Source organism: Macaca thibetana, chromosome 1, assembly GCF_024542745.1.
Source record: "Macaca thibetana thibetana isolate TM-01 chromosome 1, ASM2454274v1, whole genome shotgun sequence".
Taxonomy (NCBI): domain Eukaryota; kingdom Metazoa; phylum Chordata; class Mammalia; order Primates; family Cercopithecidae; genus Macaca; species Macaca thibetana.
This window is the reverse complement of record NC_065578.1, coordinates 176,965,794-176,986,662: the sequence shown is the minus strand read 5'-3', so window position 1 is coordinate 176,986,662 and position 20,869 is coordinate 176,965,794. Positions and strand designations below refer to the sequence as shown.

General features: G+C 33.6%; 1 protein-coding gene across 1 annotated transcript in view; it reads right to left on the bottom strand.

Annotated features, from left to right (window-relative positions):
* The window catches only part of TPR (translocated promoter region, nuclear basket protein), a 62,581-nt gene that overhangs the window by 3,447 nt on the left and 38,265 nt on the right, over window positions 1-20,869 (bottom strand). Inside the window, exons 32-50 of the mRNA XM_050783265.1 lie at window positions 20,497-20,707; window positions 19,481-19,624; window positions 18,970-19,168; window positions 17,804-18,009; window positions 17,532-17,593; window positions 16,793-17,001; window positions 15,581-15,853; window positions 14,625-14,773; window positions 13,932-14,015; window positions 9,952-10,152; window positions 8,961-9,092; window positions 8,622-8,712; window positions 6,485-6,669; window positions 5,301-5,369; window positions 5,097-5,191; window positions 3,104-3,210; window positions 1,535-1,630; window positions 1,249-1,405; window positions 280-398 (exon numbers count right to left, since the gene is read on the bottom strand). Coding sequence (XP_050639222.1) covers window positions 280-398; window positions 1,249-1,405; window positions 1,535-1,630; window positions 3,104-3,210; window positions 5,097-5,191; window positions 5,301-5,369; window positions 6,485-6,669; window positions 8,622-8,712; window positions 8,961-9,092; window positions 9,952-10,152; window positions 13,932-14,015; window positions 14,625-14,773; window positions 15,581-15,853; window positions 16,793-17,001; window positions 17,532-17,593; window positions 17,804-18,009; window positions 18,970-19,168; window positions 19,481-19,624; window positions 20,497-20,707 — 2,789 coding nt within the window. The remainder of the gene's footprint in view (window positions 1-279; window positions 399-1,248; window positions 1,406-1,534; window positions 1,631-3,103; window positions 3,211-5,096; window positions 5,192-5,300; window positions 5,370-6,484; window positions 6,670-8,621; window positions 8,713-8,960; window positions 9,093-9,951; window positions 10,153-13,931; window positions 14,016-14,624; window positions 14,774-15,580; window positions 15,854-16,792; window positions 17,002-17,531; window positions 17,594-17,803; window positions 18,010-18,969; window positions 19,169-19,480; window positions 19,625-20,496; window positions 20,708-20,869) is intronic.

Genomic DNA, 20,869 nt, shown 5'->3' with positions numbered 1-20,869 from the left:
AAAACACGTTGACAATCATTAGTCTAGATGAAACATGAGTGAGCTATTCTTTTGGGATAGATCCACCATGTCCATATTTCTTATTATCGATGCCAGAATATTCTTAGAATAATGATTTCAATATAAATCAAGTTCCCTTTAATAATAAAATTTCTCTTTTAAATAAAGCATTTTAAAATAAAGGAAAAAATGATTATTAATTTGTTACTAATAAAGCACTGTTTTCACAAACAAGTTTGATGTATAAAAGCTGTATTGCGGTCAAGGGCAGGGACTCACCTACAGATGAGCTAGAAGGAGGATCCTGGCTGGTGGAGGGGAGATCTGACTCATCAGATGCTTGAACAGGCTCTTCTTCCTGCTGGCTATCAATTTCTAGGCCTGCTTCTGAACTAATACTAAGGAAAAGAAAAATTAATTAAAAAATACAAAACTGATCCTACAGTCTATCCTAAATTATATCCACTCTTTTAAATCAATTTTATCACTTAAATAATCCAGAGCTCCCTTAAACAAAAAATTACAGACTGATTTGCTAACCATATATATTTTTCAAAGGAACGGGGGAAAGAGAGTTCAAGTTGTTTTTTCCTCACTCCTTTTCTCACTATGACATGTTCCAATTTTAGTTTATGATTTTCCTCTTCTTCTGTTTCCTTTTTCCTTTTGACAAGGATGTTCACATTCTTGACACTCATAAGAAATATATGGTCCAGATTTTGATAAATCTCAAAACAACATTTTAGGAAAGCACAGTACTAAAAAGTTCACAATAGTCACACTATTAAATAGTATGCCAGTAACTAAACCATGGGCTCTAGCCCAGATGAGATAGGCTATGGGTATGTAAAATTCCTAGCTCAGTGGCTACATCCATCTTTCTCTCTTCCATTCAAGACACAAATGAGGGAGACAGTACAAGAATAACATGAATCTGCTCCAGTTTAAGTCATTTGAAAACTTCAGTATAAAATGACTACAAAAATTAGCCAGGTGTGGTGTCAGGCGCCTGTAATCCCAGCTACTTGGGAGGCTGAGGCAGAGAACTGCTTGAACCTGGGAGGTGGAGGCTGCAGTGAGCCGAGATCACGCCACTGCACTCCAGCCTGGGTGACAGAGTGAGACTCCGTCTCAAAAAAAAAAAAAAAAAGAGAAAACGGCTTAGCTGATTGTTTCTTGGCTAAAGGAAAACAAATGTAAAAGTCTGCTAAGACTAAAGCAAGCAAAAACAACAAAATAAACTTTTACCCTTCAGATTCTGCCTCCACAAATACTTCATCTCCATCATCACCTGTTGCTGTTTCATTTGTTGTAGATAAAGTGCCAGTGGATGTAGTCACCATTGGAACAGATTGAGAGGCATGTTCCGAAGCATCAGAGGTGGTGCTCTCAGTAAATACAGTCACTTTAAAAAGAAAAGACAAGTAAAAGAACTTTTAAACTTTGTCGTTTATCAAATTTTTAGCCAGAATATATTTCATAGGTTTTCATTTTACCAATAAAACAGAACCTATTATCTGCCTTTGATCCCTACCTGGGGCTGCTACTTGTAGTGGAGTAGTGGGAACACTTCGGCCACCTGACTCCTCTTCATGAGCTAGGAACAGGGGTGTTTCGTACATTCCTAAACCTAAAGACAATTCTGAATATTAATGACTGAAAAAAACATAAAATTGTCAACAAGCTAGGGATCTGAAAGAAAAATATTAATTATTGGAGATACACAACTTTACTAAAGACCACAATTTAATTATTCCATCAAGCAAAAATCCATCTCTCAAACTTTTATTTTTTATTTTATTTTAGAGACAGGGTCTCATTCTGTCACTCAAGTTAGAGTGCAGTGACACCACCATAGCTCACTGTAGCCTGAAACTCCTGGGCTCAAGTGATCCTCTCACCTCAGCCTCCCAAGGAGCTAGGGCTACCAACACAGGCCCAGTTAATTATTTTTCATTTTTGTAGAGACAGGGGTTAGTCTTGTTATGCTGTCAAGGCTGCACCTGAACTCCTGACCTCAAGTGATCCTCCTGCCTTGGCCTCCCAAAGTTCTGGGATTACAAGTGTGAGCCACTGCACCTGGCCTCAAAATTTTAAATACAATTTAAAGACATCCTTTAAACTTTCTAACACTAAAGTGCCCTTAAAACATTAGCTAAAATGCTGTTAAGACTTTCATACAAGCTAATTTTATTGAGTATACAACTACGGATGTTACTTTGTAATTAACAAAAGTAATTACCAAGGTTACAAAGTTTAGTAAGTGTTGGCATTCCAATTTAAGCCTAGATCTGATGCCCAAGTCTAGGAAATTGTATTAACATACAGTCACAAAATCAAATAACATTTTAAATTTATAAAGTCAACTTACAATTTCATGTAAGAGGCCTTCAGTGTTAGAACTAATATTCTAAACAAGCAGATGTTACATTGTATGACTTTTATGAGGGCTAAAGATTGAGCTTATTATAACAGTAGTATGCATTCTCTATTCATTTACCAAGTGCCAGACAGCTTCCCAGAAATAAAGAGGGTCATATGGATTCCAACTAAGGATTAAAAGGTAATCAATTCCACAAATTGCATAATTCACATGTGGAAAACTAATTCTACTACTTAATGTGGTGACCATTTTATTCCACATATTTTGATCTTTTATTTTTTGTTTTTCCAAGTAATGTTAATACAAAAAATATAACTAGCCTTAGACATTTAATTAGGAATGTTACAAGCGTCAAACTGTAAACAGAAAACATGCCGCATTCCTTCCAACAACTTTAAAATGGCTAGTAGTACCCATATTTATTGGTTCAACACATATTCCTGAATACTTAAACTACATGTATGACATTACACCAGGAGCCAGAAGAAATACTAATGTAAAAGCTAATCCTTATGCTCAAAGAAATTAGAACTTTGTCAGAAAGGTAAGATGTAAGGCAGTGCTTAATAAGTATATTACAGCATTCAAAAAAGTAAATTAGCAAACAATATCAATTTTAAAAATATTTATATTCGCTCTTTTATCCCCCTTAAATCACATCACAATAGTTTATTACCAAATACATACAAATCCAGGAGATCTAAAGGTTTAACTATTTACCTCCTTGAGAAGCAAGCTGGCCAAGATCAGAGTGACTAGAACTTGTTTGTGGCATATCTTCAGGTGGCCCAAACCGGAATCTAGGGACACCAGCAACCTGTGGTGAACTAAATGGACAAAAACTAATTTAAGATGAAATTTAAAGTTAACCTATTTAAAGCACAATGGTGAAAATAATATAGGAAGAAGGAAGAATGAACACCAACAAACTGGGAAGGAAACAGATCGAAAATAAAGTCTATTTATTTTAAAGGGTTTCTTACTTATAAAAATCCTTTTATACTATCAGGTGTCAATGAATTTAGCAATAATATGAATAACCTGTGACTTACATGTAAATAATTTTCAGCTCTCCTGAACTATGCCTCACATTTCTTGAATGTCTCAGATATCCTCACATAGATATATTGAAAGCAACACAAACTCAACATGAAACATAAGTTAGAATGAAGTCATGAGACAAAGCTTTATCTTAGTTTTCACTTAGTCATAGAAAAATCAAGTCACCTGTCTAGCTTATTAAGAGTTTACTAGCTAGCTCCCAAGGTTTAGGAAAATTCTAATATTAGATAGCTAAAAACTTGCTTTTTTCCTTATCCTAATACCACTATCATTTATTTTTCTGTCTATAATTCAGGACATAAAACTTAGCATTATTTAACTCTGCCTATCTTTCTTTAGCTAGTGAGCTATTAATGTCTTTAGGAAACATGGAGTTCAGGAAGTGGTGACTTCTAGAGGCGTAGGAGTAGTGACATTTGTTTGAGTGAAGATGCTGTTGATTGCTGGTACTCAGAATTCTTCATGTTTATTGGAGTAAGTCTCTTCCTGAGTGCTGACTTTCAGAAGGAGGGAGCTGAAATTGATTGGTTGGCTTGTAAAAATGTGTTAGCCAAGGTAAATTGCGGCTAACTGAGCAAGTTTAAAACTGGTTCTAACTGCCACATGTTACCACATCTATAGAACAATCAACCTTTCCCCAAGTTTGTAGAAATTTGTAAGTTCTGATCTTCGAATATATCCTGTTATGCAACTAATACCTCAGCCATAAATAAATGTGTATACTTTCATATGGAGAACCTTTCAACCCTTTAAGAGGAGTGGTATAGCACAACACTTAACACAGGTCCTACAGCCAGACTAATTGGTTTGAAACTAAAAACTGCTACTTTGTTGCTGTCTGACCTCTGGCAAATTTGTTAACATGTCTGTGTTTCAGTATACTATAAGATGACAACATTAATAATGTCTACCCTCATAAGGTATGAGGATTAAATAAACTAACGCATGAAAATGCTCAGTAAATGCTAAGTATTCTTTCCCAAGACTGAATTCAATATCATCCCCATTAAATCATCTCATATTCTTTCTCCTTAGTTGTTGAAATTAATTACTACTTCATTTGTATTAACAAAGCCTACTGCTTATTGCTCTATTATCCTTCTACATTGTTTACATTAGTTAGTTGCTCATTTGCTTAGCTTCCACAAGAATACTATAAATTATGATCATTGTAATTACTAACACTTAACAACTATAAAGCAATTTATCATGAGTCAGGTAATATCCTAAACATGTTAACACAAATTAACTGATTCACCTAATTCTTTTAACTTATGCAATAGAAATTATTCTATTGTTATTCCCATTTTTAAAATGAAGGTACTCACGAACAGAGAACCTAAGGAACTTGCTACTACTAGTTAACAGTAGAGTTAGGTTTCAAACACAGGCATTCTGACTCTAGAGGCCATGTTCTTAAACATTCTTATATTGTCTTTTACTTTAAATTCTTGGTAGAAGTAACTGTATGTCATTGACCTCTGTATAATTTTCCCCAACAATACATCCTCAACTGACCTACCACAAGTACTTATTAGTACATAATAGAGAGGGACTCAACAAATAATGAGTTAACCAAATGATAAACAAACTAACAGAGAAAGACTAAAAGTTTGATTAGTTACAAAATGTTTCCCTTTCATTAACTTACTGAATTGCTTCAGCAAATCCATCAGTACGATGTGGCACCACAAGAGTTGGAGTACTTGGAACTGTTCTGTCTTCATCATCAAAAAAATGCTGTTGCTAAAACAAAGATAGAAAACAGAGTTAACAGGCAAAACACCACACATATGGACTATACAAATATCTGCTGAAGAAATGAATTACTTTTACATAATGGGTAAGTACTTACCATGCCACCTATTCCTGGAGTCAACTGAAGCCCACGTCCTACAGACTGCCTTCGGGTCATCTGAATTCTCTGCATGTCAAGAAAAAGGAATTACATTTGCTTTAAGAAATGAGGCAATGAAACAAACACCAAATATCAACAGATACAGCTTATTATGCTGCCAACAAAATAGTTAGCAGATAGGTAATTAGGAAATTTTCCCAGGAAAACCTGCCAAGAAATCGCTTTTAGTCAATGACAAATTTTTAACTATAGTCTCTAATATTAACCAATACAAATCATTCTATTAACCAACAGATCAATTATTAGCCAATACTTAAATAAAAACAGATCTAATACCATCTTGCATGTAAACAAATTTAATTCCTATTTCCTTAGCTGGAAGTGTTAGCAAGTATTCTTTTGGAGTTCAAACAGCAGTATTGCCTTTTAAACTGTTTTCCAGTTAAGACAATTCTAAATGGATAGATTGTATATATTTTTGCAGCCTCCATACATGATCCTTTAAGACTTGATATTCTCCCATCATGAAATTATTTTCACTAGTGATATTTTAGTAGAATCTATATTTGACAGTGTTTACACATACTATTTTATAGGGTAAAATTTAAGCTAAATTAACAGAACCTTTGTGCTTTTCCTACTCTTCTTGCAAGTGCTTCTGATTAAGAGATGACCGACCCTACTATATGCTAAATATAAGGGGTCATACATACCTTCATTAAATTTAAAAGTTAAAATATGTGATTATCAACAAATGAGAAAAAATATTCTTAAGTACGACAGAAATTCCTTTCTCTTATAAATACGTGCACTGTACAGAAAGAAACCTTCAAATCAGACAATGGTGAGCTGCTGAAATGTACTTTAATTAAAACCCAAGAAAATCTTTCTTTTCTCACTTGAGAAATAACAAACAGAATTTTATTTGCTATAACTATAACCATTTCAACGTATGCACAACTTTTAGTAATGCTTGCCTTTCTAAACATCCCTCAGAGATTAGTTTCAGTTCAAAGAATTTTATAAAAATGTGCCAAAATACCCAAAAGTTCATGGGATTGCTAATTTAAAAAATCGAGAGAGAGAGAGAGAGAGAGAGAGAGAGAAATACATAATGGAAAGGGAGAAAAGCCAAGATTTTTTTCAAGTTCATTTTTCCTAATGACCAGTACTTTTAATACCTGAACTGGTGGTCCCAACTCCTGAGGTGGAGCATGAATGGTCAGTCTTGGGGGAAGTGGATGTGGTGGGCGTCTAGGTGACTGAGGTGCTCGAGGGGCCTGTCTTTCAGATGCTGATGATGGCTGTTGTTCTCTAGAAACCTCCTGAGAAAAGGAAGATTCTGCAGCACTTGTATTTCCTTCACCTACAGGAAAAGAGAAATTTACTTTTGAACTGCTAAATTTACGACAAAAAAACTTGGACTATCCCTAGAAGTATAAATCTTGCCAACAGGAATGTTCACCGCTCTAATATTTTCAGAAGTAAAGTAGTGAGATGTGATGGAAACAAATGTGGGCTTTTATACGCAGAGATAATGGGATCTGTACTTATTAGCTGTGTGGCTTTGGGCATGTCCCTTAACCTCTTTGAGTCTACTTTTTGGTTGGTTAATAGAGCAAATGTAACCTCCAGGTATGGTCTTTCTAAAATGGTTTTTCTAAAGAGTTCAGATAATGAACATAAAGCCCTTAGTTCAACACATGATAAACATCTAATAAATTAAAATTAAAGTAAACATTTAATAAAATAAAACTAAAATTAACATTTAATAAATTTGGGTTACATAATTTTTAATAAAGTAGGCAAGTTGCCTAAAGATTAGACTACTAGAGAATCAGTATAACAATCAAATAGGATAAAGACAGAGGAAAAGCCTTACAAATACATTTTTATCTTTTGGTTTCCCCGAATTTTGAATTTTCACAAATGTCTCTCAAATGTCTGGGTATTCTTCTACATACACTGTAGCAACAAAAGAAGCCATCTTCTACTATGAAAAGTTGAACAGGATGCCACAGAATTTCATAGTTTAAAAGTCTGAGGTCTAGATTCAGATCCTTGCTCTAATATCTAATACTTAAGCTACTTAGCTACTTAGTAAGCTATGTGACACCTCAAGTGACCTTACTTCTGCGATTCAGATTTTTCATTGGTACCTAAACCTTATTAAGTTTACTATAAGAATTAAACAATTCAATACAAGTATAGTTGCTTGAAATGTACTCAAATCCATCCATTAATTTTATTTGGGCCACTAGGCCTATTTTTGCTTGGCTGCAAAAATAAAAATAAAAAAAAATAGGAAAAGTAAGGAAGGAAGGAAGGAAGGAAGGAAGGAGGGAGGGAGGGAGGCAAGGCAGGCAGGCAGGCCTAGAAGAGCAAAAATTGTTCCCTCTATATTTCAACTATGTGATTCACAAAAAATGTTTCTTAATCTACGAATTGTTTATAAAATGTAAATTGTTGTTCAAAGTATATCAATTTCTCATCTCTCTTTAAAAGTAAGAATAGTATTACTTATTATATGGCTTAATATTCATTAATGTATTTTTTCTCTTAAAAAATTTAAAAGTTTAAATTTTTGTCTGTTCTTGCTTTAGTTAAAATGAGAATACACCTTGCCCTTTTAAATACCCAGGCCTCTACAGAAACCCAGATACAATATTTTCCCATTAGTCTAAACAGCTAAGGTTTTATTTACTATGTCAACACTAACGATTTTGGCTTCATATCAGTTGTTAGTTATCTATTATCCAGATAATCATTAATTCTTTAAAACACATTTCAAAATAAAATTATTTTCTACAACTTCCATACTCTTTTAATGCCCAAAACTTTTCAGTGGACCTCTAGGATTTATCCTTTCCAAGATTTAACAAAATATGTGCTACATTGATCCAAAAATCTTTTATTCATTGGAAAACCAGAACATACTGCAACGTTCCAATAGTCCCAAATGTTGAAGCATGCAGCTTGATTAGACTGACCTCCTCTGGTTGTGAATTGCTGTTACAAGTAGTCCCTAATTAAAGTTTTCCTCTTAATGGCAGCGTACAGCATCTACAATACTGTAAGGGTTACAAAATGTTTGCATCTTATAGCAGTCCAATGAGGCAGAAAAAGTATAATGACAGCACCTAACAGTCATAAATATAGTAGACTTTTTATGACAGCATAACAGTCACAAAGCTAGAGCAGGGGCCAATCTCTTTCTTACCAATTTGCTAAATAAATTTATATATTATAATTAAGTGCAATTCTAGTTTAGAAAATACCAGAGATATTCAATTCAAAAAAGACTAATAAAAATCTCACCAATGTTTTGCGAATCAGCAGCTCTCTGATTACCTTCACCTCCACCCATACTTTCTTCTGTTTCTGTACCTGGATCAGTCCCATCACCACCCTAAAAACAAAACGTGATAACATAATGCGCAAATAAAATAGGTACGTTAAAAAAACCAGACAGAATAATTAACCAAACCAAACCACAACAAAACAAATAACTAACAACAACAACAAAAAACAAAACAAATGAACAAAACCCCCAAAGGTTTTAGTGTATTTCATAAGCCTTTCTATATCCTTGGAAAACATCAAATTCAAGAAAGCTCTCAGAAAGAACTATGAACGGTCAAAATTCTAGCCAGTTACCTCAGCATCATCAGCTTCATAACCATCATTGCCATCGGCACTACCAGTTCCTTCATTACTATCTTCACCCTCGTCTCCCATCCCTGTGTCATCTTCATCATCATCATCGTCTTCCTCATCCTCTTCATAATCCTAGTAGAAAGTTCCCCAGGTATAAATAAAAGTTTAGAATATGGCCTATATGCTCTGCATATCTAGATACCACACTTAGAAATTTAAGTGACGCATTAATCAGAAGACAGGAATTGTCCTGAGAGTTGTATGGGATTAGTATAGCTGTACCAGATATCACAACTGTGATACTTACTGGAATTAGTACAATAATGATCAATTCTGAATTCTGTTTGCATGAGATTGTTCAAAGATAATATAGACCTTAGGTGTCAGCAAAATGTCAAGTGGTCCACTTTATTCTAAATTTAAACAGGTGGAGCTGAAGAAAATGATAAAATTACACTATATCAGGAGCTTTTAAAAAAATGTTGCTTTATTAATCTAAAATGAGAAGCTGTCAATATAAGATTTAAACCCCAAAATAAAATACACAATTTGACTTTATATACATAAAATATACTTTATATATAAAAAAATGACAAAAACGACTTATGGGGCTCCAAGAGGAAACAAAAATAATTCTTGTTTCTTCTTTTTATCTCCAGAAACCATAGCACTTACATTTAAAGCCATACAGTCACTTACCAATAAGACTTAAAATTAGGTCTAATTGAGAACAAATCCTAAAACACTCATGAATCATCAAAAAACCAAAATGAAACAAAATTTTAAAAATGGGCTTTCCATCACTGGCTCTACACTACTTTTCATTATAAAATGTTGATTTCTGAACTAATTAAGATAGAAGAAAAAAACAATACAATCTACTTAAGGTGACTGGGAACCAGAATTTACAGCCAATGCATTAGTATCCCAAGGATCTGAGCACTTTCATCCAATAGTTTAAAAACACTAGATGATTTCAAATCAAATTTACCTCATGTTCTCCATCATTTTCATCATCATCCTCTTCTTCATCATCACTGTCAATTACAATGACATCATCTCCTTTGCCTTGACCATCCTGGGATGAAGTTGTTGTTTGCTGATCTGATTGAAGTGGTCCAAGATCTATTTGTAGAGACTGAGAGGTTTCTTCACTGTCTTCCATAGGTGTATAATCTCCCTGGGTAACTCCCTTTGAAAATAAAAAAGCAAGAAAAAAATTAAGAGCCCTATAAAGATACCTAAAACTATATGTGAGGTATTATTATAGGTCAAAGTAAAGAATAATGAGTACTTATGGACTAGCAGCATTTAATTTAATTTATTTTTTTTGAGACAGAGTCTTGCTCTTGTCACCCCGGCTGGAGTGTAATGGTGCAACCTCACCTCACCGAAACCTCCGCCCCGCTAGGTTCAAGCAATTCTCCTGCCTCAGCATCCTGAGTAGCTGGGACTATGGGCACCCCCCACCACGTCTGGCTAATTTTTTGTATTTTTAGTAGAGACGGGTTTTCACCATGTTGGCCAGGCTGGTCTCGAACTCCTGACTTCAAGTGATCTGCCCACCTTGGCCTCCCAAAGTGCTCGGATTATAGGTGTGAGCTACCTCAGCCAGCTGCATTTAATTTTAAAAATGGTACTTCAAGTATTTTTGAAGAAAGAAGATGAACCTTTGAGTTTCCTTAATGTCTTCCTATAGAAGAATTATCATAAATCTTATTGGTTAATACTCCAAGAAGAAAAAGAGAAAAAAATATAAACAAATATTTATGTATTCAAAACTACTAGTGTGATATCGTACATCAGTGCTGTGAGACAGAAATATGTTATGTAATTTTAAATTTTTTAGTAGCCACTTTAAAAAAAGGTGAAATCAATTTTAATAATATACTTAACCAATATATCCAAAATATTTCCACATGTAATCAATGTAAAAATTATTAACCAGATATTTCACATTTTAAAATTTCTAAGTCTTCAAAAATCTGATGTATATTTTATATTTATATCAATCTGGACAGCCATTTTTCAGTTGCTCAATGACCAGTGCGGATAGTGTACAATACAGCTACAGACCAAAGTCAGAAAAAAAAAAAAATACTCATAGGTCTGCAATGTTTTAAGAGAAGGTTTTCCCAAACTAGACCTAATTTGGAAATGCACTGAATAAATAAGCTATTACCATTGTCTTTTCACAAAGAAAAGCACTGAATACATAAGTTATTATTGTTGTCTTTCTACAAAGAACTTCTTCCCTCCCCAAAACTCCAATTATTCCAAGCCTTCACACCAAAATAAATATATCAGATACTAGACAATTCCTTGCTCAATCTATTTCCACAATTCTATTTTGTTAACTACTGAAATAAACTATTATTTTAACTTCATTTATAACATTTACTATCAAAAGTTAAATGTCGTTTTGGCTTAAGCACTCACTAAAATCATTTTTTCATATAAGCCAGCAACAGTATCTTTTAAACTAAGACATTCATAAAAAATTACACATGCCATAATGGAAAAAACGAGTAAGTCATGATTTAATTTAAAAAGTGCCTCAAAGTGACATGCTTATTTCAGAAGAAGCATCACTTGTAAAGAACATCTGCTTCACTGTCAGAAAATCAGAAAAATAAACTGTTACACATTCAGTAGACAATGCTAGAAGGGTAGAATAAAAATCCAAATGGTATTTTGGAGTCACAGACAATTTTGCCAATTTCAAGAAAAAGCTTTCGCAGAAGATTTCAGTATAATTTAACCAAGTCTGACAAGAAAGCAGAAATTCACATCTTATTATTTTCAAATTATTATGTTCTTCAGAAATAATGCTCTCTAAAGGATAGATGAAAAAGATATCATTTATAGTACGCTCTGAATAACTTATCTAAAATGCCTGGGTCCAGAAGTGTTTCAGATTTTGGATTTTTTAGGATTTTGGAATATTTGCATATCCATAATGAGATATCTGTAAGATCCAAGCATAAATGCAAAATTCACTTATGTTTCATATATACCTTATACCCATAGCCTGAAGTTAATCTGACACAGTATTTTTAATAGTTTTGTGTGTAAAATGAAGTTCTGACTGTTTTGACTGTGGCCCATCACATTAAGTCAGCTGTGGAACATTACACATATGGCTTGCACATTGGCACCTAAAAAGTTTTGAATTTTCAAATTAGGGATGTTCGACTTGTACTACATATTCATCTGAAGATTTAGTTTAGTGTTTTCAGTCAAAGAAAGCTGGTAAAATTAGCTTACAAAATTAACGCAGCTAAGAAACTAAAATTTACTTGCGATATGGCTATTTATGGTTAGCTTGAGATAATTCCTTAATTTTACATGGATAAAATAATTATAGCATAAGATGATTCAGAAAGTTTATCCAGAGAAAAGTACTGTTTCAAGCTTAGGACAGTCGAAAACTACCTAGCCTGGGTTTGAATCTGAGTTCCAATGCTATGTGAACTTCGGTACACTACTTTATCTGGGTATCGGTTTCTGTAACTATGAGGTATAATGAAGATTAAATTAGTCAATAAATAAAAATTTCTTAGATCAACATTTGGCATATAGTAATGAGTTCGGTGTTAAATATTGATATTTAATTACTATCATATATTGTGATCTGAGAGACCAAAATAGATGCCATTTTGTCAACTAAGACAAACCCAAAGGTTAAGGAAACAAAAGTTACCTGTAGGTCAAGGGTTCAGGGCCTGGCTGGCACGGCAAATTTCTAAATTCGTACGTACAATTAAAAAAAAATACGACTTTGCTAAACTCCTCTAACTGGAGCTATCGGGCAAGTTATCAGACTTCTATCTCTGATTTACAATACAACGACTACAACTGTGACTGTAGAGAGGACTGGCAAACAACTGCAGCAGACACCTTAAGCTAGTTTCAGCCTGCTTAAAGAGGCTGCGCACAAACTGTCTTTGTGTCCTGTAGTTCACCTTTTGTTCACTCTTCACATAAAGAGCCAGATTCCAGATCATTTTAGTGCTAAAACCCTGCCCCAAAGTGAACACAGGATGTATATTATATAGGTTTACCTATTGTTCATATGCTCAGTTCCCCTCATAAATATGTATAGCTTTTTCCCCAAACCTGCTGAATATGTATGATTCTATTGTGTAATTAGGACCCTGTGAGGCATACAACCACACCTGTCCCTGCCCTGTGTGAAGACAAAACACCTCTGGTCCATGCTGGAGACTATCTCTTCCTCATTAGCAAAATGATATCACTAATAAAGCTCTCCTTTCTATTAAACAGTATTTAGCCACCCTGGGGGTCTTCTGGATGACAATATGAATTCTCATTTTGTGGGACAGAGGGAAGAAAGGAAAGTAATAATACCCTGAGTGCCTAATATGTGGCAGGTACTACTTTGTATTTTTTGACAAATGAGACAATGCAGGGAATTAAGGACATGCTTTACAGTCACAAAGCTCACCTCATGCTTTGTAATTTCAGGGTCTATATTCTCTCCACTAGTAAAACTGCTCTAGAGGAAACTCAATGAAAGATAAAAAAATGAAGAGGTGCATAAATGCATTTCCTCTTATGGATTACTTTAATTCCGTAAGGGAAATAATACAGGGGAGTAAGAGAGAAGCAGCAAATGGGGTATTATGAATTAACTCCAGACGCAACTAGCACTCTTGTATTCCATGTAATTAAAATAGTGAAAAATCTTGGCTCACAACTCTAAAAAATCTGGAAATCTGTGCTATATATGAACAAAAACATTTCTTTAATATAAGTTTAGAAGGCAGTACACTATACTCATAGGAGTAAAAGAAAGCAGACTCTGCAATGATTAATTTAATTTCATTAAATATAATAAGAACAAGTAAAAAAAAAAAAAAAAAAAAACCAAATAATGTTTCAATCTGTCAAAGCTAATTTCATTCATGAAAAGCAACAGTTTGCTACGTTAGGTATGTTTTTACTTACTTCTCCAATGGAATCTTGAGAATCCTGGTTGTATACCTGAGTCTCCACCTCTCCATCAGTACTTTCTTCTGCCATAACTTCTTCCTGTATCATAATACACTAATATATTAACCATATCAGTGTAGCAGATGAAGATGAAGGGTTACCTGTTTTTGTTAGTTCTCTCATTTGAAAAAACCCTTCAAATCTTTAATTTTATGAAACTATAGAAAAATAAAATTTTATTTAAAAATTATAATCACATTCCTCCTCAGTATACACAAAGTAAGGTTTATGAACATTAATACATGCTAATACAATTAATTTAGTAGCCTTAATGTTTGATTTGAAACCTGCTTCATTATAATTTAATCTTAACAACAAAAAGGAATATAATTTTGGTTAATCTTAGAAAAAGACAGCAGGTAACAGTTTATGTCCATGATATTTAAAAGCTGAGATGAAATTCAATTTGTGTTTTTATAACTGTGTTTTTTTATTGAAATAGAAACAAATTAAAGATATGCAAGAACATAAAACACTGTTGGCAACAATACCTGGGTTGTCAGTGGAATCTTTGTAGAAAGTTCAATAAAAGTGTTTTCCAGATAAAACATTTTGGTCCCAAAAGATTAATTTTCTCTAGGCTATAACTGAAAAGAGTACCTTAACTCTACTGGTAAAGATTAAAATCGACAAAAGAACTTTATGCACCTCAGTTCCTACGGGTGTAACGCTTTTCAACTTCTTTGGAAGAGGCATTTCCACTGTATCATCAGAGACTTGGTCTGATGCTTCTATGGTGCTATCCTCTTCCTCTTCACGTGTACGCTTTGGCAAAGAAGAACTGGGGGTAGCTGAAACTTTGAAATTACATAAATCTTGAATTAGAGCATGATCATAACTCGATTTAGATAAAGATAATTTACCCAATACAGTCACTTAACTAAAGGAGAACACAGTAAACATTTAATTGTACAGATTACTAAAATACACTCAACCAACTCCTAGATCAATGCATCAACATAATTTGTTTCTGCTAAGCTATGGGTAAACAAAGAGCAACTTACGCTCTGAGTCAATGTTTTTATACCAACTCACGCTTTGCTTAATAAAGTCAACCAATTTTTACAATATATCTGATTCACTGAGATTATACTAATATGTTGTTATTTACAAAGTTTACATGGGACCTTCTACAAAACTCAGGACTCCTTGAATAAGAAAAAATGTACACTATATGTAAATCAGTATATAGTCTTATCTTAGGTGTCTTTTAGTCCTCTGGACCTCCGTTAAATTACATACAATATGTTTTACGTTAATAGGTAAAACCAGTAAAAAAAGTAACTGGAGGGGGAGAATCATCTTAATGACAAACAACTGATCTAAAATAGTCATATTCAGCAGTAAACATGAAATAAAATGTTAGTAATATATTCGTTCATTCTAATATCTGGTAGAAAGCAAGTATGCACAAAGAGTACTTGTGATATGTATTATAATACATATAAGATATCATAATTGTATAGGTTTACTTAACTTCATTTGTACAAAGAATACTCAAGATATATATACTCAAGATATACTCAAGATATGTAACTCAAGATATACTCGAGATCTTATAAATGCATAGGTGTACTCTGACTTCATTTTAAAATTAATCTTACCTGTGCCAAATACTGCTGTGGAAGTAGAAGGCCGCTCAACTGGTGAACTCTGAACAACCTCTACTATGTTTGAAGATAACTCCTGATTGACAGGCTCAATCTGAGGATGACTCTGTTGAGTGGGTTGCACAAAAGCTGTAGCCTGTGTTTGTTGCTGAACAGTTAAAATAGGTTGAGAGATAGAAGGCTGGACATTAGGACTAGTAGAACGAACGGATCCACTTGTGCTTCCAAAAACTGGAACATGTTCCACAGGCCCTTCTGACTGCATAGCTGAAAAAATAATTATAATGCTGAATATAAGACTTCTACTTTCATCAAAACTGAAATTATCTTTCCCTATTCTGCGGTAAACGTCACCTTTCACAAGGATTCTCTTGGCACTTAGTAGACAAATACACTGTGGGTAAAGGTAATGTATTATGGATTTTTATATTCCCTATGTAATTGATATGTAGCATGCAATAAAATGTTGGCTCAATTAAATAAATAAGTATCTGAAACTGATTTTGCATCTACTCATTTAAATTACTGTTGAATAAAATTAATGAAATTAAGCTCGAAGTATAATTAGAATTTTTCATTAAGCATCTTTTGTTTTTAATTGATATAACAGTAAATGTAATTAGTAATATATTTAGTTTATTGGATGTAGTTGAAATAAAACATTCTGTATTTTCATAGCACAGATACACTTGAATAATTTACTGAATTCTAACATTTATCAAGATAAGAATATAAGGAACTATGCAGGTAGCAAAGTTTTACTGAACACCTACTGTGGAGTTAGGTAAAGGGATTAAACAATAAGAAGCCAAGATTTTTGCCCTTGAGGAGCTCAATGTAGTGGAGTAAAAAGGCATGTATACCACAGAATAAAATACAAAGTTGTAACTGCTGTAATGAGTAACAGAATGTCATGGGAAAAAATTGAAGAAAGCAATGAAATGGTCAGGTTCAGTGAGAAAGCAATGTTGGGTTGAGCCAGTAATTCAGTATGATTTTCCAAAGTGGATTTCATATATTCTTTGTCATTACAAGTGAAATTTTTGGTCCTAGAAGTATGTACTGCAAATATTAAGCATCCATTTTTATAATGACATTGACTTCAGCTGTACTGGACGCTTCACTTATCTTTGAAATTACTGTCATTTTCTCATAATAAATCTAAATAAGCAATCAGTCTAATCAGATCTGTATTATTTTACTAACCTTCCTGTGATTCCACTTGTGTAGTGGGCATCACTGTAGCTGTTGGGGTAGTAGTGGGATTTGTAACAGTTGCAGGTGTAACCATTGGGCGGATACTCGCCCTGGGTGTTGACTTATTTCCAGCCAAAGCTGCAGCTGTCACTTTACTTGGAGTAGACACAACAGGAGTTGGCTTGATATTGGCTGTTGGTGGGTCTGAGGTGCTGGCACTAATAGAGGAGAAAATGCAAGAATAATTAATAACAAATTATTACACAAATACTTTTAAAAACACAGTGAGTACAGGTCTCTATTTTTTTGTTCACTAAGTATTTCAGAGCCTTATTAAAGCTGTTTTGAATTTAAGCATTAAAAACTATACAGGGAATGCTCCAGTGTGGTGCATCCTGACAATGCAGAATGTATCCAGCTGCTGAATTGCTGAACCCAAGTCTCAGCCCAGCATTTTATATCTGTCATCATGTAACATCACGGGGAAAATCAGTAGCAGCCTTAGAAACCAACTGTAAACTAAAAGATGAGAGATGTTTTCTCTGTCACAAAGCTTCATCTGATAGGACTGAAAGTATGCTGAAAACAAGTTGGCAAACACATGATACAGTTTTGCAGAGAAAATAACTCTTTAGTGTATGTTTTTACAATAGAATACACAGATTTCTGTTTCCTAAACAGAAAGATCACTAGATATTCCCTGAGCTTTAAAAGAAAAATAACAGACTATGAAATAACTAAAACTCACATTCCTCTTTCACCAGAAGCTGGAGTTGTTTTCAACGTGATCTGTCTCTGCTGTTCAGGGACCTATAAAGAGAAAGCTCTTGATTGTTGTTCCTAGCCCACAAGAGTCCACTAAAAATGCTACAAAAAATATTTCACTATTGTTAATTCTCTCTGCATACATTGAATTTTAGCCAAAATTCACTCTGACAAAGGCTCCTATGTCACCAGGCACTTTCAAGTAAAATGTACAAAGAAAAACAATTTGTTACTTAAGCAGAATTAGCTAATCACCTTATTAGAAGGTTCTTGAGGCTCATCTCTCTGCTCAAGGTGTCTCTCTTGATGCTCCCTGAGTTCTCTTTCCAAGCGACTAATTCGACCTTCATATTGGGACTTTAGAGCAGTAATACGAACATCCAATTCATCTTTCTGCTGATCTAAGGCTCCATTCCTTTGTTTAAGCTCCTCATTTTCTTTAGTTAGCTGATCTTTTACACCTAAAGAAGTAACCAGGTGATTATATTAATATTACAATCAAACATTTAAAACAACATTTATGCACTTAATTGACACGTGGTCACATCAGATTCTACTACTATAACATCTACATTAGTTATGATATACTATACATCTCAATGAGCAAAGTTCTAAGTACATTCATGTTTTCACTTATTACTAGAATATAAAATATACTTACTCCAACATAAAAATTTACTTTTTCCTAACTAAAATCTCAACAAACTAAAGATCTGAGTTAGCAGAAGCCCTTTTATATTTCAATGTATCATTCAATTCATTATTATGAATTGCAAAATTTTTATTTCATATAATCTACAGCACTGTTTAAAAATAATTCAAGAACTTTTAAAATCAAGTAAGTTGTTAGGACATTGTCTTAAAGATCATTTAAAAAAAAAAAGCCTGTAACAAAACCCAACTGATTTGACATTTTATTTAACTACTCAGCAGACTGACAGGCAAGGCCGAATAAACCCCTGATCCTTGAAGAACTAGGTTCTTCATAAATTTGACATGATACTCTCCCCAAAGAGCTAGAGGGGCCCACTACCATATGAGGCACAAAAAAATCCCTGGACTGGTAAAGATCTTTATGCAGTCTACATAAGGTGTGTAGGCAGCATGGTCTGGGCTCAAAGGATCTCTGTCACAAGATAAAATTGTTATTCATGAAAGCAGAAGGATAGCAGTACTCCATTATCTATTGCCAGCCAACAATTGAGAAAAATTTCATATCAAGGACGTCCTCATCACTTGAAAATTAGGATTGCTCTTTGTGTCCAACTAATTATTCCTAATATTTAAAGCGCGCACACACACACACAGACACAAACACACCCTTCATAGTAGATACCTTTTATTTCTATTCCATTTAATTTTAAGCCTGCAACACACAACCAACTTTCACTACCAAGTTCAAACTTTAAACAGGTATTTACCAGCTAAGTGTGCAATTTTTGATTTTGCTGCTACAATAGCTTTTCTGGTTTTTTCTTCCTTTTCAGTTATCTGTTGTCGGAGCTGTTCCTCCTGTGTGGTTCTATCTTGAAGATCCTGACGAAGTCGTGAAAGTTCAGACTGAAGTTGCACAGTCTGTTCCTGGAGATTTCTTGCTTCTGTCTCTTTTTCAGATAATGTCTTTAAAGGAAAACAAAGTATTCACCATGGAATTCAATCATTTCAATATAAACTGTATGTGGTAGCAACTTAAAGTATAACTTATTAATTTGCTCTTTAAAAGATTAAATAGAAGCATAAAAATGGTGGTCAGACCAACTAAATGCACACCTGAAGATGACTGGGTACTACTTACTTACAGGAGCCATTCCAAGTAAAACGAATAAAATGTATCCATTCCCACATGGTAAGAGAAACTGTCAGTAGTTAGTACATATTTCTTCAGGTGTATAACAGGAAAGAATTAGGAACAGACTGTTCTCACACTCATACCTTCTGCAGATTCTCTACTTGACTCTCGAGTGATTTTGATTTTGTTTCAGCTTGGTTGAGCGTTTCTTTGAGTTCCTGCATTTCCTGGACTAAAACATGCTGTTCCTGATGGTCTCCAGAGGACTGAGCCGATGTCTCCATAACCTAAGACAACAAACAGTAATAATACACTTAAATATTTACGTTCAGTAATTCCATTTCTGCAAGTTTGTCTAAGAAAATAATCACAGCTTTGCAAAGAAACTTTATCCTTGAAGGTATTCGAAACAGAATTTTCTATGAAACAACTGTAATCTCCAAAAACGGGGAACTAGTTTGGTTTTCCACATAACTGAATACTAAACAGCTAATCAAAATGATGCATTATAGTTCAATTTTCAACACTGAACTGCATTTTCATAATAATGAATCAAGTGAAAAAAGCAGACTACAAAATAATATAAGCATATAATATTATTTCTTTGAAAAAACACATCGCTTATATGTATGAAAAGGGATACTAATGTACTAATAGTGGCTAAAACAAAGGGGTAGTAATTGCGAATTTTTTTCTTTATTTTCTAATCCAACATGTAATAAATACGTAATTCTCAATATACAAATTCCTTACCTTCAGGAATTAAAAACAACATTTAGATTCAAAATATAAACATAATAAAGATTTCTGAATTTTTTTGATAGGTGGTTAACATAAATAATTTATTTAAAACTATACAAAACCTGATTAGTCATCATTTTTTAATATCCAATTGTAATTACCAATGAGTTATAAGAACATAGCTTTGAAAATGGAGAGTACTTGAAAGGTGAAAACTGAACCAAAATATATCTAGTATTTACCAAAATTTGTGAGTTTATAATGCATTTTCAGCATATTAAAGAACTAATCTTAAATAAAGATATCATATATGGTTACACGAGTTTAGTATCTGAAAGCCAGTAATATTCAAAATTACAAAGAAATAAGATTTCATAACATTCATCCTAATTTTTTTTTGTAAGCTTCTTCAAAATACCTTATCCTGTTGTGCTTTAAGTTCTTCATATTGAGTCTTGTACCTACGTCCAATTTTCTTTACTTGAGTAATAGTTTTGACTTTTTCTTGGATATCAATTATTTTGGCATCTAAGTCCTTCTGGATGGTTTCCTTTTCAGTTCTTACTTTATTTAGATCTTCCTTCAGACTCTGAATTAAGTTCTGGTTGTTAGTCAAAGATGCATTTGATCTTTAAAAAATGGAGGAAAAAATAAAGATTTTTCTTTCAAATTTTGAAGTTCAATGTAACTTTACGTTATACTGCTTTAATAAAATTTTTTTTTTTGAAAATCCTAAAAAATACCCACATACTTCAAAGGTAAGAACTTACAAATTTACAGCCCTTAGGCAA